Here is an 18,021-nt window from a genome sequence, read left to right as displayed (position 1 = left end):
AACATCAGTGCCCGACCTCACTAATGCTCGTGGCTGAGTGGAAGCAAGTCCTCGCAGCAATTTTCCAACATCTAGTGGAAAGCCTTCCCAGAAGAGTGGAGGCTGTTATAGCAGCAAAGGGGGACCAACTCCATATTAATGCCCATGATTTTGAAATGAGATGTTCGACGAGTAGGTGTCCACATACTTTTGGTCATGTAGTGCATCAGTTTTTTTGCATTGGGTGCGTCTCAATCCACCGCATCTGCCGATGTCACACTTCCGCATCTGCGGTGAAAGGTGACAGAGCTGCAAAACTATTATGACCCCTCTATGGAAAGATGAGACTCATGAACAAGATGGGGTTCTCAGTTTTGCTCTACGACCCCCACAAGAGTCTTGGGACTCGTCTGAGCTGATCTGCCAACTTCTGTCTGTAGGTGAGACTCTCACGAACATGTCGGTTGTTTTGTTCTAGGATGCACACAAGACTTGTCTGAAGGTCCCTCAGTACCAGTTGAAAAAAAATGAATGGAAGTATATATGGAGACAGTTTAGTGCCCAAAATAAGGGGTTAAATACAATGTAAAAAATATATTAAAATGAAAATAGATTTCACCTCTCAGATATAGGATAGGCACTTCAGAACAAACTTCCTTTAGATTTTTTGGGTGGGACTGTTGTTCCTTGTAGTGAATCTGTTATTCAATGAGTTTGTATGGGCTAATAGCAGTAAAGACATTTTTTATTTTTTTGTGTCTTAGAATTCAAAATCAAATCACTAAATGATCCTTGGTATGACCTTAAAACAATTCCATATAGCTTAGTACTTATTACACATTTTATTGCACAAAGAAATTCCTATTACAAAGGTATCAGAGAACCATTTGAAATAAATATGACCTCCATTACAGTACATTGTAATTGCAACTTCATGTGTTATTGTAAAAGAAAGGGTAAACTAAGGAACATTTTTAACTGGGCCACAAACAGCCACAAACGTACACAAAACAAAAGGAGTAACAAATGATTATAGATTCTGTATAGCTCTTCTTCTTGATGGGAGTTCGGTCCAAAGTTCTGTGCTTTCTCATAGTGATATGAGAACATTTCCTTTACCACTGTATTCCAGCAGCAACTATAGGCCAGGATCAGATGTAGTCCTACTTGTCAACTGTCAAGTTCTATCAACTCCATTTCCCACAATGCCAATTGATAAAGGAGAAGAAGTATCATGCAACTGGACCAGCAAAGCTCCATCAGAGCTACACAGTGAGAGATTATGTCATCACTGTTGAGAAGTAGGATTCAGGCAGGCAGGACAACCAGTAGATCCCCTCTCTCCGTGTCTCCTGCTGTCCTTTCCTGTCTGTGTCCCTCTCCTCTCCTGTGAGGTGGTTTACGATGGGCCCTTGCCTCCCTGGGCCTCTTGGCTGGTTGACCCTTCACCCTCAGGAGCTGGTGATGCACCAGTCTCTCCTTCTGAAAGACAGAGGAAACATGGTCCATTAAAAACACAGCAACCACAAAGGATCTTTTTCCACAAACTGTTTCATACAGCGCAAGTGAACAGCAAACCTGGTTTCAAAGAACAAATAAAGCAACACCTCACGGCATAATGCCTCTCCATGTGACCTAATTTGTATGTACTGTGCACAGTCTACAGACGTGTATGTGTAACCGATAGATGCCCGCACACATTATTATGCTTTAGTCGTATTGTTGTAAATAAGGTATCGTTTTTTTTATTCGTAATAAATTAGCAAAAAGTTCGAAACTATTTTTGTCATTATGGGGTATTGCTATTTTAGAATAAGGCTGTAATGTAACAAAATGAGGAAAAAGGGAAGAGGTCTGAATACTTTCCGAATGCACTGTATAAGTCTAATATCTATGTTCATGTTTTATAGGTATGTCAATTGTAAAGTATTTTTGTCTAATGTATGTTTCATTATATGTTGGACCCCAGGAAGACTAGCTGTCGCCATTGGCGTCGGCTAATGGGGATCCTAATAAAATCATAAACCATGAAGACACCTCCTGGTTATATAGCATATATGCTCACCTGCAGCCTTCAGGTCCATCCCTTCCATGTCTTTGGTTAATTCACTGGTGCTGGCTGCTGCCCCCTGTCCCTGGATGTCAGGTACTGCGTTCCTGCGGCCTGTACGATCACAATTGATGAAGTCAGAGTACGACGTTGTTGTCTCCACATCCATCATCTGTCCATGACCAGAAACCGCATTACACCTGCAGAGAGAGGGATGGGGAAAGTGGGAAAGAGAGAGAGAACACAGATGATGCAAAGGAAATCAATACACAAAGTCCTACCACCGTGCCAAACAAAACCAAGCTGTATGGAGCTGGCCTGGTTATGCATCCACCATAGCAGCTGGAACTGTGTAAAAACGGGAAATAAATATCTGAGGCACCACAGTTTGGTTCGGGTTGACACACTAGTCTGAGGGGTATGACTCTGTCAATGTTGAGCCATACAGGTCTGTGCCATTCTGTAGCAACAGTGAAGGAGTTCATTATTGCCATTTGTATTTCTGCACAGGGGCTAATGGAGCTAGTGTCAGTGTTAATTCACCAACCTAATTACAAAAAGAAAAAAACAGGAGCGTTGATCTGGGACGCAAACCTTCACTCACTTCGGCCGTCTAAAAACTACTCACACAAACAATGCAAGCTTGCAGGAAGTCCTTCTTTATAGGAAATAAGGAGCTTTTATTGAAGTAAAAACACAAGAAGTGATCAATATGATCCAAAGTGTCTGACTGTGCTTATAAAGCCATTGAAAAGGGCGGAGGTCGGCCGGGGGAGAGAAAAAAAGAAAATAATGAGTTCAAGTAAAGAGCGTATTGAGCTCAGCTCACATTAGCTATGGATTCCTCCCTGCTTTTTCTTAGCCCATATTAAAATTGGGTCATGGATCCTGCCAGGGACTACAACACTATACAACTGGTGGTTCCTAGGAGAAAAGGAGGGTGGAGGAGAAAAGAAGCTGCTCCAGAAAGAAAAGACAATCTCCTACTTTTTAAAGTAGGGCCTTCCTCTGGAAAAGAGATGGAGACTGAATCTATTAGCTGGTTAAACCAGACTGAATTCTGCACTCACCATTGTTTGAAACAACTGTGACATGTAGCAAAATCTTTTGGATGCCAAGCTATGAATTTGTTGGCCTGGTGTGTCGGACAATTACAGGCAGCTGGACGAGTGGACCTATCCTACTCCCACACTTCCCTCCTCCAACCACCATTAAGAATCAGCCATGGTTGGCCTATAGTCAAGAGCCTCGTCGTGGCACGGCCAACAGCATTACAGAGTTGATAAAACATCTGAATGTCAATCTCGAGCATAACAAAGTTCTTCATAGTTTGATAGTCAAGGTCACGTCGCCACAAAAAACACCGTGTCAACAGATTCAACAAAACACTGAACCATGAAGAATTTCTGGAGAAAAACTAAGTTGGCAGCAACAGCCTTCTCTCCTTCTCTCATTTTAGCAGTGACACGGTAACCCTGGGTCGGGTGGTTGTCAAACACTTCACTCACATTCCTTCAGTATCACTCAGAGGAACTCATCATTCAGAATGGCTTCCTCTCTACAGATATTATAAATATTACAAGTGCCTAGTGTCAGTCGGTATGGAGCAAGGGCAGCTGTGTCTGTTGAAAAATGCTTGAAAAATGAGGAATGAGCTGCAGGGGAGAGAGAGAGAGAGAGCCGCATAGAATTAGATTACTAGAACAGACATTTCCATTCAAGTTAACACTCCGTGATGGGTGGACCGGTGACCTTATTAGTCAAATTGTCATGCTCTGAAAGGTTTTATCCGTCCTCCCCTTCAGGAGAGGACAGCACCCCGGGAAATGTCACTGAGCATAGGGCTTCCCTGGGCTGATCCAGAGCATTCATCATCCACCCATCAGCTAGTACCATGACCATGCTTCTCACAAAAACATCCACCCAAAAATAAAAAATAAATACCTCCTCTAATCGATTTTCTCTGCAGACAGAAATTGTGTTTCAAATGTACCTTAGATCAACATTAGAAAACTTGCTAATGCAGCACTTTTTTCGGTGAAAGATGTTCAGTTGTTAGTCTGCCTCGCGACAGCGTTTGGGACCTTATCTAATTGCCATTTTTGTGGTCTAATGAGGACTTACCCACACATGCTGCTTTTCAGCCCCCCCCCCCCCCCCCACCCCACACACACACACACACACACACAATCATTAACAAGCTGGTTTCCATGGAGGGATGTTCTGCCCTTTAGCACGTTTACTCTGCTCTGTGGAGGCTTAAGAACGCTGCAGCATTGTATTGAAACTTCTTCGTGTGTTTGTGCATTATCTACAGTATACATAGACGTGTTATTATAATGTATGGCACTGTCTGCTTGAGGCAAGCAGTTTGTTACTGTAACCAAGTTCTACCTCAGTTCGCCACTTCACTTTTACTGTAGTCTATGGTTAAACAGTTTGCTTTCCCAGTGCCACAGTTTAAAAGTCACAATGGTAACTGGATCTATTAGCCTAAAGGGCTCTCTTTATGTCCTGAAAAGGGTAGAGCAGGGGAGGAGAGGAAACTGTACCCAGTCGCATCTTTTAACACTACCAGAGGTCAAATGTGTGCTTTCAGCCCAGACAAAAACACCTTAACTCTCTACGGGAAATCACTACTGTAGAGTGCATTACAGTCAGTGTGATCTGTTAGTTTAGCTCAGTGCTCGCTCTACTGCAAGACACTAATGTGTGTTTACAATGTTCTGTGAATCTCTGAACAAGCTTTGATTCTCGGAACAAGAGGCTGAGCTTTCATTGGCTCCATTTACAATACATCACTAGTTGAATTTGTGAGAGAGAGCAACCTGGAATCAGGGGTAGATGTAACATAGTAAAACGTAAATCCGAGAGACTAATTAGTATATGTTACGTTTTGCGTGGCCTATATTAATTTGTGGATGTCCATTTCGTATGGTATATGTTACAAATTGCAATTCGTACAATATGTTTTACGAACTGCAATTTGTACAATATGTTACAAAACTTGATATGTTACGAATTCCAATTTGTTGTGGCTAATGTTAGCTAGGTAGCTAAAGCTGTTAGCTAGGTGGCTAACATTAGCTGGGTTAGGGGTTAAGATTAGGAGTTAGGTAAAAGGGTTAAGATTACGGGAAGAGTTAGCTAACATGCTAAGTAGTGGCGACGTAACTAAAAAGTAAGATGAAGTTGTTGCAAAGTTGCTAATTAGACAAAATGCTAAAGTTGTTCGTGATGAGATTTGAACACGCAACTTTTGGGTTGCTAGATGTTGGCGTTATACGGCCGACCAACCGTACTTTCGTTTTGGCCTTAAGTAACCTTCTGTCTTATGCAACCAGGTAGCCTAGTGGTTAGAGCTTTGGGCCAGTAACCGAAAGGTTGCTGGATCGAATCCCCGAGCTGACAAGGCCAAAATGTGTTGTTTTGCCCCTGAGCAAGGCAGTTAACCCACTGTTCCCGGGCGCCGTGGATGTCGACCAAGGCAGCCCCCTGCACCTCTCTGAGTCAGAGGGGTTCGGTTAAACGCAAGACACATTTCAGTTGTACAACTGACTAGGTATTCCCCTTTCCCTTACCAAACGTAACACAGTTGAGTGTCCTGGGTTTACGTTTACTATGCTACGTCTTTGAAACCAGGCTGGAGCGAGAGAAGGGTCTTGATTGAATAAAGGGCTTTGTTTACAGTATATGAACATCACCGACAAGACAACATGATGTAATAGGACCACCACCACACACACGCATGCACCAATAATCAACAAATTAAATGAAATTGTATTGGTCACATACACATATTTAGCAGATGTTATTGTAGCCTGTGAGATCAGCCAGGGAACAGAATGAATATGAGTCAGCAGAATGACCATAGTGCTTTCACTGGCCATTAGGGAGAGATGCTGGTCCAAATCACACCGGAGCCTTTTAAGCCTGATCACTGTAATAAACTACATTATCTGCAATAACCTGCACAAAGAAAAGCCGCCTTGCTGTCTTCTAAACCCATTAGGGCAGTCTCCTTCCCAATTTGAAGTCTGTCAACTATTTCACTGCATTTATTGATGGAGGGGAGAAGGCCTAGGCTACACATGACTTAATCCAACTCCCTCATAGCAACAAGCTAATCTTCTGTGACTATTCTTATCTCCTGCCTGGTTGCTTTGGGGATCTGTTCATTATATTTAAGCTACAGTAATGGAGAAAACAAATGTAGGGTGTAATTATTATAGGCTAAACATGTTAGCTAGACAATAAGAATGATCAAAACAAGAGCTCTTCCCTTTTAAATAGCAGAACAAAGGGTATGCGTTTCCTGATATAGGGATGCAAAACAACAAACAGGGAGAAACCCTAGGAAACCATGCCCAACCAGCTGAGTAGGACACTCAACTTCCCTAATATTCCTGTTAAAACAGGAATGCCAAGTCCAGCCAAACACCAAAAAGCCTTTATAATCAAACCATATGCCACATTCATTCAGAATTTTCAGAAAGAAAAAAAGATAGTAAAGTTCTACAATTTACCAAAAATAAATCGGAAGAAGAGTGTAAACAAACTCCAAGTTTTACAACTCCAAACTCAGTGTGTGTAAAGCAGAAAGCAGTACATCGATGCTTTCTCTTGGAAAGAAAGCTAAGTGTGGCTCAGCTATGGCACAGTGCCGCCACTCCTTCCCCTCCTCGAAGCCAGGGCTTCACCGGGACACTGGGAGAGTCTGGGTGCTGGCCGTTCCCATGCCGTCAGCAGCTACTGCCTGCCTGTGTGGACTACCAGCCCATTCCACAACACTGAGGAGTTGTATTTCCTCTAGCAACAGGGTTAGCATTGTTGTTCTACACAGCGCTTCCGTTTCTTTCATAAATAAAATCAATAAAAAAGAGAGTGTATTGAAAACTGGTGGCGAGTATGTGCTCTGTATATCCTTCCTCTTTTTATGAGGCCGCCGGACTTTGGTGCGAATACTTAATTTCCCCTGGTAGTAGTGAGAAGTCTAAAAGTTAAATCAGAAAGATAGCCTGGTGTGAGTTGAGGGAGAACTTGCAGCAGTTTGCATTTGTGAATTAACAAATTCCCTGACTGACTGAGAGGGAGGCTTAGGCTCTAACATCTTTGCCAAGTTTAATTTAGAAGAGTAACTAAGGGTTTTTTTAGAACCTCTCAACTGCAGTTGCCCTCATTGCTCCCTGTGGCTCACTATGTAAATCTCTATGTAAATCTCTATGTAAATCTAGCCAAATCGTTCCCATAGCTACAGACCTAGCCTATCATTAAGGGATAACACACTACTTAATGCAATCTGTTTCCTCCCTCTTTTAATGCTGTAGAAACAATGTTGATTGGCAATATCCAATTGACATTTCTTGAACGATCATTTGGATCATTGTGTGTTGGTAATAATCAGTGGGGTGAGCTGAGCAGTGCTCTGAGGGAGTAACAGGGAGGGGGTGTGAAGTCCTAGCGGGCAGCCTGGTTCTTGTTCAGCAGCGCACGCTGTAGCAAAACATTTTGCAACAGTAAACAAAATCTTTGTTCTTATTTGACAAGTTCAGCTGGTAATTTACTGTTTCAAAAGGGACTCTACTGAACACCACAACCATTCTGCTTTAGGACCTTCAGCTGGAGGATGACATCACTGGGGCTTCACCCGTCGTCCCTCACATGACTCACCACATCTCAGGAAGTCCTTCATAACTTCCACATATTCTCAAGGTGCCTAATCAACTAACACAGCTTCCCTGAAAAACTTGCTGCTCCCAGGCCCACTGAATAAAATCAACATCATCTACTGTAACACACCAATGGCAGGCCTTACATCCACTCGCGTTACAGAATTATGACTACCCGGAAACTCATACATTAATTAACATCTAAAACAGCCTTTTCAATCTTTTAAAATCCTAGTAGGCCAAAGATCCTGAGGACGTCAAATTTTACCCCACACATAATGTGGAAAGAACTACCACGAAGTTTAATATTAATCTTGCTTCATAGGTTCTTCAAGGCATATCAGAATCCTCCTTGATGCCCAAAACCAGAAGGCAAAGTTAAGGTCATGAACAAGAATAAAATAGTCTCACAACACTGGTAGAATACATTCTTTACAGTAGGCCATTCTGTTCTCTATGTTGGCCTAGTTCAGTGTGTTACAGGCTACCTAAAGCTAGGTCAATATCAGTGCCTGTGGACCACAGGCTTAACGCATTCTAACAATGTAGGGCCCGTGGAGATACATAATGGTTTTCTCCTCACAATGCCACCACACCACATGACCACAATGGAATAAAGTGACTTCCATCTTGAGGGCAAAGCAGCACAAAAGCAGAAAGTGTATAGTACCTCTGGTGAATGAATGTCGCCCATGAGTGGAAATAGAGAGGAGAAAGGAACTGTACAATTAAATAAGCTTTTCTATTCTCTTCTCCAGAATACATTAGAGGGATACGTGTGTAGATTACCCTATAACCCTGCTCCACCCTGTCAGCCAGACATGTCAGATCAGTGAGCAATAGTAATGGCGTATTTTTGTAGGCACTAACCGAGGCTAACTCCACCCTGGCTCAGTGTCCAAAGCCTATGGGGAAATTAATGGGGTTTTTGGATAAATGACTAAAATAAAGCCTGTGGTAAACACAGGCTTAGGAGATCTTATAATTTTGTTCTATAAAATAATCTTCATCGGCTAACATCAATGTGTACATTTTGAAGCATTTATGTAATCAAAACAATGAAAACGCTAACGATGTGCTAACATTTAAAAAATAAAACTATAATTCTGGTTGCATGCCTTTCATGTCTAGCTAACAGGCTTCGCTTGCCTTATCAGACGGACCCAATGTCTCCTCTGGATAACATCGTTCAGGAAGCGATAAAACAAGCACCTTCCTGCTGAAGAGATATGGTTGCAGCCTGGAGTAAAACAACATAACATCCTTGCGTTTTCGTTCAAGCTGGTAAGCAGAAAGCTAACTAAGCTAACTAGCTTTTTGGCAGACTAGTGTAGCGTAGACTAGTTTGTGTGCTCCGCGTAGTAACGGGAAAAATTATGCGACTAATGTAGTTCCATATCTCTGGCCGTTAGCGACTCATTAGTAAATAACTAAGGCACATAAAGGCTTCATAATTCATAAAAAGTTAACTGACTGATATCTCATAGAACAAAACATACAAGATCTTCTAAGCCTGTGTTAACCTCAGACCTTATTTTCGGCGTATATCCCAAAACACTATTCTTTTCCCCATAGGAATAGCCAACGAACCAGAGGTAGAAAACGCTAACTAACTTATTTCCGTTTTTTTTAGGACTACAAGCTGGCGAGCTCTATAACTGTACTGTAGCAACTTGGCCTGCCAGACCTATACAGCAAGGGGCTTCCCCAGTCCGTGTGTGAGTGTGGAGGACAGCCACAAATCACAGCTGAGGCTGAGTCAGAAGCAGGTGTTAACAGCTTTAGAAGAAAACTGCTGATGCTAACACTCCAAAGAACTCACTCATCTCTGGACGTCATAGAAAAGCCGCATACATATTGGAACTGGTCTCCCCCCCCCCATGCTGCTAAATCACCATCGATTTACCATCGTAAATCAAAAAGTTTAATGAGGATTAAAAAAAAAAAAGTATGTACTTTTGAGAAAGACTGGGAGGATAAGCAAAGGCACAAACACTTACATTCTTCTCTTTTCTGGTGCAGAATGAGTTTATAGGAAAAAGCTAACGAGCCAAAACACCCATATGGTGAGGCACAGGGGTGCTTCTGGAATGGCAATCTATTCCACATACGGCTCTGGTCAAAAGTAGTGCACTATATCGGAAATAGGGTGCCATTTTGGAAGCGGTCAGAAACTCACTGGAGAAGATAATGTTCCTGATATTAAATAGAAAAAAGCTCTGAAGTTCTGAAGAAATGTTCCTAAAACAACAGTGACTAAAACAACCGTGACAGAAAGTACAATTTGTGCTGCTTTTCTTTAGAGTAAATGTCATCGTGCTATCTTTCTAAGCCAGCTAAACAAACACAGATCTGATTCCACCAAATGTAATGTGATATGGCCTACCTAACAATGCTGAACATGTGCAAGAGTAAAGTTGAGTATGACATGTTTTTTCCAAACATTTACCAATAATCCCCGTTTGTTACTTTAAGCTGAATGCACATGTATAGGTGTCAAGCAGGGCCCGGGTTTCCCCGATAACTTACGAGTGTTTTAATGATGCATCTTCCCTTCAACAGCAGAAACCACTTTGTTACCAATTATTTTGTCACTAGTCTTGCTCAACTAAAAATGTCTCATCTCAACTTTTTAAGTCACTCAAACAAAACGATTGAGGTACATTTATCTAATATTTTGTCATAGTTGGATATATATAATCTAATAAATTAGCTCCATAAACGTTTTTTTTTAAATATAGACCAGTATGGGAGCCTAAAGATAAATAATCCACATGGTCAGAGAAAAAAATGTAATCTATATATATATAAAAAAATTGTTCAGTGGGGCAAAATGCCCCCAGGGCAATCAACACAAGTCAAATGGTACCTATATTAGCATTTTCCAAATCATGTCCAAATGATCTAGTAACACAATCAACTGAGATATTTTAGGATGATTTGGACAAAAAAAATGTCAAACTATTAATAGTGACATGTGCAATGTCTTTTTGTTCAGATATTTGATTTATTTAATTAAAATAAGACACCTAGACTTCAGATTTTTAAGAGTCAATTACTCAAAAAAGCCCAAATAAAATGTATAAAATTGATTTTAACACACTAATCTTTAGGGGGCATTTCGCCCCATAGACGGGGGTGTTTTGCCCTTATAGTGGCGCAAAATCTGTTTTTATTGAACCACAACATAAAATTGCCGCCTTATTTCCCTTCAAAATGTGTCTTAACAAACATAGCTTTTTTTCAGTCAGAAAACAGACATTTCCCTTAAGGGGGACAGTTTCCCCCAAGTTACCCTACTGATAGGACAGAAACAAAAAGGGAGTGCTGCTCTCGGATCAGCTTTCTCTATTCAAACCTTACCTTAACATTATAATTATTTCACAATACTAATGACGGATCAGCTCCTAGAGATATTGCCACCATCGGTTGCAAATATTGAGGTGGCTTATTCTAATGCTTACTCAATAAAAATGCACAAAATCACCGATTTGGCACATCATTGCACATGTTAGGCTGCACACATCATGAAAAATATAGAGACAAATTACAGACAGTAGCCTACAAGTAGCAAAATAGTGATTGAAATATATTTCATGTTCAATATGATTGAAAAAGGCCAATAGTCTGTTTATATTTTAATGCAGTCATATCGGTTTTCATTTGAAGCTTCTCTTTAAATGTCGCTTGTTTGTATCAATTGCAAAGACATTGGCAACTTTGTGTTTGTAGTCAACTTCGTTCTAAAAGTTATCAGCCGTCACAGAGAGAAGGCTAAACCATGTGATTCTATGTTTTGCAGAGATCTTCTGTGTATGAAGTGACGCGGGAGGGCAAATATGCATCTAATGACGCACAGCTGTTCTACGAGTGGCCTGAGGCAGGCGTAAGATTACGAGCATTTCAAGTGAAACGATAAAGGGAAATTTAAAAAAAATTGTCAACTTCATATTCATAATTTCCAGCACTAGCCGAATATCAACATACTGTATGTGAAAATGGCACATCTATGTTTTGTACTGCAATTAGTATGCAATTACCTGGCGATGCCTACTCATAATTGGTTAAAATTACAGGATGCACACCGATGTCATTGGAAACACTTATCGTCTATATTTTTTACTACAAAACATAGGAACACTCCATTTTCACATATGTTGATGTCGGGGTGATGCTGGAGATGATGAATATGAAGTTGAAACCTTTTGACATTTCCCTTTAATAACGATTATTTTGGGAAACAGCTCTGAGATTTAATGATGCTCCTACGAAAGGTTCTAACGGTCAACTTACATGTTGACCACACCACTCGCGTCGCAAAATAAAATGTACACATACATATTATTTAATCATTGCACCCACAATGCTCGCGAGCATCTGCGTGGCCAGGCACTAAAATAGAATTTGCTTCTATTTGTGATGCTCAACGCGCTGCAAGTCCGGCCTCTCCCATTTCGTTGGTTTTTAGGAGCATATACCCACGTGGGTAATTGAAAGATGAACTGAGGTTCACGAGTGGCACAGCGGTCTTAGGCACTGCATCTTAGTGCTAGAGACGTCACTAGAGACACCCTGGTTTGAATCCAGGCTGTATCATAACCGGCCGTAATTGGGAGTCCAATAGGGCGGTGCACAATTGGCCCAGCGTCGTCCGGGTTTGGCCGGTGTAGGCCATCATTGTAAATAAAAAATTCTTCTTAACTGACTTGCCTAGTTAAATAAAGGTTAAAAAAAAAAACTGAGGTCCACACTCCAGTCGGTTGTGGTAATGCACCGAAAGTTGGTTGCCAACCGCCATATAAAGTCCAAAATAAGAAGAAGCCCGAAGGAAGGAAGGAGAGATGACTGGAGACTAATTTGGTTTGCCGTTTTATCTGTGGATTAATTGTCGGAGTAGAGGACCTTGTGCATTTCAGGTAAAATAACAACCCAATGTTTATATCCCAGGACAAATGAGCTAGCAACAGCTAGCTATCTAAATTGCCATACATGCTTAATGCTTTTCGACCTGTCCCCAAATTAATATAATTGGTTCAGAGTTTGTTTTGATACTTCAACCTGTGTGTCCTGGTCGCGTCTGCTGTGGGTGGACAAAATCAAATTGCGAGCGATGGCGCACACGGTCTGGTCAGCATGTTAGCCTTAAGATGTTTTTGGGAAGCCGAGCACAGGCCACATTGCAAAGACGAGACAAGCAGATAACTCTGAGAAGGAGAGTCAATAGAGTGGGAATATTTAGAAGTCTCTTTAGCTCTGTTCACTATCACGGTGATAGAAAGGGATCATGGTGACAGACTAAGTATATTTCTGCTCCCATATTTAACATACTACTCTGCTAGAGTTGTTTATGGACTGGCTTCTCCAAACCACACAGTCAGACTTAAAAGTAAAAAGAGGATGGGACTGAACAGGACCACCATGCTTTACGTCTTAGAATAAACAGGGGAGGGAAGAGAGGAGAGGAAAGAATGCATGTTTATTATTGTGGTTGTGGCCAAATAAGGCAATCTGTTATTGGATCATACTGGAAAACACCCTGTTATGCATGTATGTGTTTAGCGACTGAACTGGTATCTACACAAAACAACTAGTAGGGTACAGCTTTTATCAACACCTGTTACAGTAAATGTCCTCCCCAACCAAACTGAACACATCTCAATCCCTTACCAGGGCTAAAACATATCCACAGCTGCATCAGGTCTCACAGCTTCAGCCTTGTCCTCTCCCACAAATCTACCAGGATGTGGATGTCCAGTGATTCGATTTGCTTTGTACAGAATGAGGAGGGTGGAAGTGAAGGCACAACATTCCCCCGTAAGCAGCAAGCTTTTAAACAGCAAACTTGGGTAATCATTATGGATTGTTATAAGTAATCAAACCAGCTCTTCACTATAATAACTACATGAAGATTATTGAGAAATGTCATCTTAGCTGCTAGTTATTTACCCAGGTTACCCAGTCATGTTAATGAGTTTTTAAAGTCAATCATTAACGTTATTCTAAGAGGGCCTCAATCATACCCGCTTAGCACTAACTAACCCTTTACATGTTCTTAATGACTAAGCCTACGTAGTTATTTTGCTAAACCAATTAACATCTCGACTTCCTGAACAAGTTTGAAAACACAAAGTGATGTATAATATGAAAATCATGACTCCACTTAACTAAAGTAATGCCACGATTAAGTTAGAGACTTAAGAAGCAGCACACAAGCACATTCGGACAAATCTTAAGTCTGGTCTACAGATGAGGTGTGTGTGTGTGTGTGTGTGTGTGTGTGTGTGTGTGTGTGTGTGTGTGTGTGCGCGCGCGCGCATGTATCTATGATGTCTTTGTGCAGTAAGCGCCATTTATCTTCCTGCCAGTCATTTGGTCATGAGAAAGTGAAGGAGCTATAAACAGACACACAACCAAATGTCCTCCAGCCTGGTCTAACTACAGAGCGCATGCTCTTCAAGTACATCAAACTTTCAGAGGGGGCTCACTAGTAATTTTGAAGGTAAAATAAATTATGAGCACCACCAACACAGTGAATGGGAAAATGGATTCAAAGAGAACTCTGCTGGTGATTTGCTGAATGCGCACTCCTAAAAGGAGGGCTGTGATTGGTTAATGACATACACTACTGGTCAAAAGTTTTAGAACACCTACTCATTCAAGGGTTCAAAAGGTGTCGTCAAGGCAAAGGGTGGCTATTTGAAGAATCTCAAATATAAAATATATTTTGATTTGTTTAACACTTTTTTGGTTACTACATGATTCCATATGTGTTATTTCATAGTTTTGATGTCTTGACTATTAATCTACAATGTAGAAAATAGTAAAAATAAAGAAAAACCCTTGAATGAGTAGGTGTTCTAAAACTTTTGACCGGTGGTGTACGACAGATTTTATTCATAGAAATTGACATAGAATATCTTTCATAGTACCTGAGAGCCCACTATGGAAATGTAACACGTCTGAAGAGTACAGAGAGTATATGAATGTTTAATATGAATGTTTAATGTTGAAAAAAATGTATGTGAAAATTGTTATTTAAGAATTTCAACATACTCCATATTTGAGAGCACACTATAAGGAGTATAATGACATCAAGATGTCTGTATCATGTAGAGTTCACGGATCATAGGGTCTTGCATGTATAGCTCTAAAAAGGGTCTAAAATGGCCACTTATCATCATGATTTTCTCAAACACTGTGATACAAATGTAAAAAGTATGTAAAACATCCTTCCTCCCAATGAGGTTTCTTTGTGAGAATTGCCAGAACAACCCGAGATACCAAAAATATTTTCAGCCTATCCTGGCGTGGGATCGCCCACGTAACCAGATTTACACCAGAGACCAAAATAATGTACTTCCTGAGGGAAGAAAGTGATGGCCACCACACCCAAAACGATAAACAACCATACACAACAACCAACCTACATCGCTAACCCAACACACACACACACAGTACTTTACACTCGCCCAGAGTAGGCCTACTCTACATGGGATTCAATCTGAATTTTTCCTGGCTAATAATGTTATTGTTACCTTGGCAGCTATCAACATACACACAGATATGACATCCATTAGCTGAAGTGGGAGTTGTAAAAGAAAGAATAGAGTGGTTCTGCTGGTGCTACTGCAGATGCACAGTACAGGCTTACAGTACATTAGAGGTCTTAGAGGTGTGTGCAGGCTTTTGTCCAAGTTCATATCATCTGATTCAGCTAATGGTCTTGTTTATCAAGTGATTGTGCTGCTGGCCTTGGAACAAAAACCCTGCAAATAGACATTGCATCCCTACAGGACCAAGAGGGAACATTGACCAAAGCAAGAGGGCTATATTTTTCTACCAGAAACATGCCGATGGTGTATTCACTAGAAACCAAATGACAAATGAACTTGTCCACTAAGAAATTATTGTTTTTGGTTACAGTTCGCACTAATTAACACACCCCGGGTCCACTGGGGCCCCCCTTCATCTACTACTGGGTGAATAGGCAACGTCTCCATTTACACCAACACACCCAAATGATAATCATGTATTCATACAGATAACCAGATACAGCAGTACCTGGTCACAAGAAATCCCTCTGTCAAGGCAAATTGTAAACTGCGCATGCAAATGTGATGATCATGATCTTAAGAGTGGGTATTTGTTTAGAAAGGAACCAAGAACTTTTTCCAACATTCACTCAATGCAGGACAAGCCATTCTGTCAGAACGTGTTATTGGACAGCTAGATATACCTACTTACATTTTGGAAGCTAATAGATGGCACTTATTATTTGACCCTGCTGGCCATGTATGAAAGTTTGAACATCTTGAAGAACAATCTGGCCGTAATGCCCAAGTACTAAATCCCCACCCACACTGCCACCCCTCAGAGCCTGGTTCCTCTAGGTTTCTTCCTAGGTTCCTTTACCGTAACCATTTAAAATGTCAACTTCAATTGGGTCCCAGGAATCCCGGAAAGCAATTACCTTTATTTTGTACGCTATTTTGTGATTCTCACCAAATATGTTGTAGTCTACTCACACTATTCAAACCCCACAATCGAATAAACAGTTTATGAAGCTCGCTTAGCATATAGAACACATATTGCAAACTAATAATCTGAATGTATTAATCAAAACGCTACATATATTTAGGAATTTTTGTGCATCCTTGACAGTCGTTAACCAATATCCCAAAACAGCACACGTTTTTTCGGAGTTCCTTTGGAATGTTCACACTGCACACAAAACGACTCGAACTGCACTGACTTCAAACAAATTGGCTGAAAGGGGCCAAGTGTGAAAACGCCCATTCTTTTGAAATTGTCATTGTACAGGATCAGTTTATTGGTGCTGAAAGCTGAACTTACTTATGTGTTTACCTGATTATGGTGCGCAATACGTAAAACTGAATCGAATGTTGAAATATTGGACTAGTACATACATAAATCGGCCAGAATACTGAGAGAATAATAAGCAATCTATTTCACCGGACGATACAGTATTTTCGGGTCAGAGAATATAGCCGCTATAGATAGGAACTCCAATGAGCAAAGAATCAAATAAAACGTCCCTCAAGTCCCAAAATGTTGGCCACTTTGACGAACACACCGCCTGCATCGACATAAGAATTGTAGGCTAATTGCTCTTAGTCTAAAAGCACATCGGCCGAGGTCGTGCCGCTACAATCATTTTCACAACAATGTGTTATACTGTAACCAAAATACACATTACTAACCTTGATTCGCAAGCCTTTCTTATCTACTTGTTACAATCGGATCAAACACCAATTAAGTTTCCGGGCTCATCTGCAACACGTTGTGTAAATCTTGTAAGGATGTTGGTCTGGATTAGTGATAAAAAAAAAAGTATCCGAAAGCGGGATGTTTCTCTGGGAACCTCGGGGAAACAATGAGGGAAGGGTACTTCTCAAACAGCTGTTTCCAAAATGGAGTTAGCCACCCCACAGCCAATCAAACACCGTCTTGTGTTTCAGGCTTATTATTGTATTGTGTTCTGTTCTGGGCCCGGTTTTCCTATATCGATGGAATTTAGGCTTTTAATGATCTTTCCTACAACGACCGAAAGATGTAAGCAGAGAAAACGGTCGTTGTTGTACCATGTGTCAATACTGATACGTTCGAAATAAAGGGAGTGCTGCTCTCAGATTCAAGTCTTTCCTTAACATATAAAACGTATAGAATTGATTTTAACACACGAATCTTAAGGGGGCATTTTGCCCCATAGACAGGGGCGTTGTGCCCTTATAGTGGCGCAAAATTTCTGTTTTTATTGAATAACAACATAAATTGTCCACTTTTTTCCCTTCAAAATGTTGTTGCCTAAGCATAGCCAGTATGCACATATCTAAATCTTACCAAAAGTAGCTTTTTGTGATAGCCTCCTTTTTTTCCCAATTTTTGCCTAAATGACATATCCAAATCTAACTGCCTGTAGCTCAGGCCCTGAAGCAAGGATATGCATATCCTTGGTACCATTTGAAAGGAAACACTTTGAAGTTTGTGGAAATGTGAATTGAATGTATGAGAATATAACACAATATATCTGGTAGAAGAAAATACAAAGAAAAAACCAACCAGTGTTTTTTTACCACCATCTTTGAAATGCAAGAGAAAGGTCACAGTAATAGCCATCACTCTGGTTGTAATTCCGATAGTGTCCACAAGATGGCAGCAGTGTATGTGCAACGTTTCAAATTGATAACTTGAAGTGTGACTGAACGTCAAGACTGTTAGTGTGAAGTCCCCAGGTACATTTGGACAAATCGTGAAGGAGACATTCACATTAATATTCAATTTTTCTGCAAGAATATCATCAAA

The 18,021-nt window shown here is 40.8% G+C and overlaps 1 protein-coding gene across 1 annotated transcript; it reads right to left on the bottom strand.

Moving 5' to 3' along the window:
• Positions 1–805: 805 nt before the first annotated feature.
• On the bottom strand, positions 806–17,137 carry LOC115167918 (cAMP-dependent protein kinase inhibitor gamma). Its single transcript, XM_029722661.1, has 3 exons — positions 16,920–17,137; positions 2,045–2,229; positions 806–1,461 (listed from the first exon to the last, which is right to left on the bottom strand). Exons 2-3 carry the CDS (start codon positions 2,199–2,201, stop codon positions 1,379–1,381), a joined length of 240 nt encoding a protein of 79 aa, XP_029578521.1. The 5' UTR covers positions 2,202–2,229; positions 16,920–17,137; the 3' UTR covers positions 806–1,378.
• Between the last annotated feature and the right edge of the window lie 884 nt (positions 17,138–18,021).

This window comes from Salmo trutta, chromosome 30 (assembly GCF_901001165.1).
Source record: "Salmo trutta chromosome 30, fSalTru1.1, whole genome shotgun sequence".
Taxonomy (NCBI): domain Eukaryota; kingdom Metazoa; phylum Chordata; class Actinopteri; order Salmoniformes; family Salmonidae; genus Salmo; species Salmo trutta.
The sequence above is the reverse complement of the archived record's forward strand: the minus strand, read 5'-3'. Positions and strand labels throughout refer to the sequence as shown.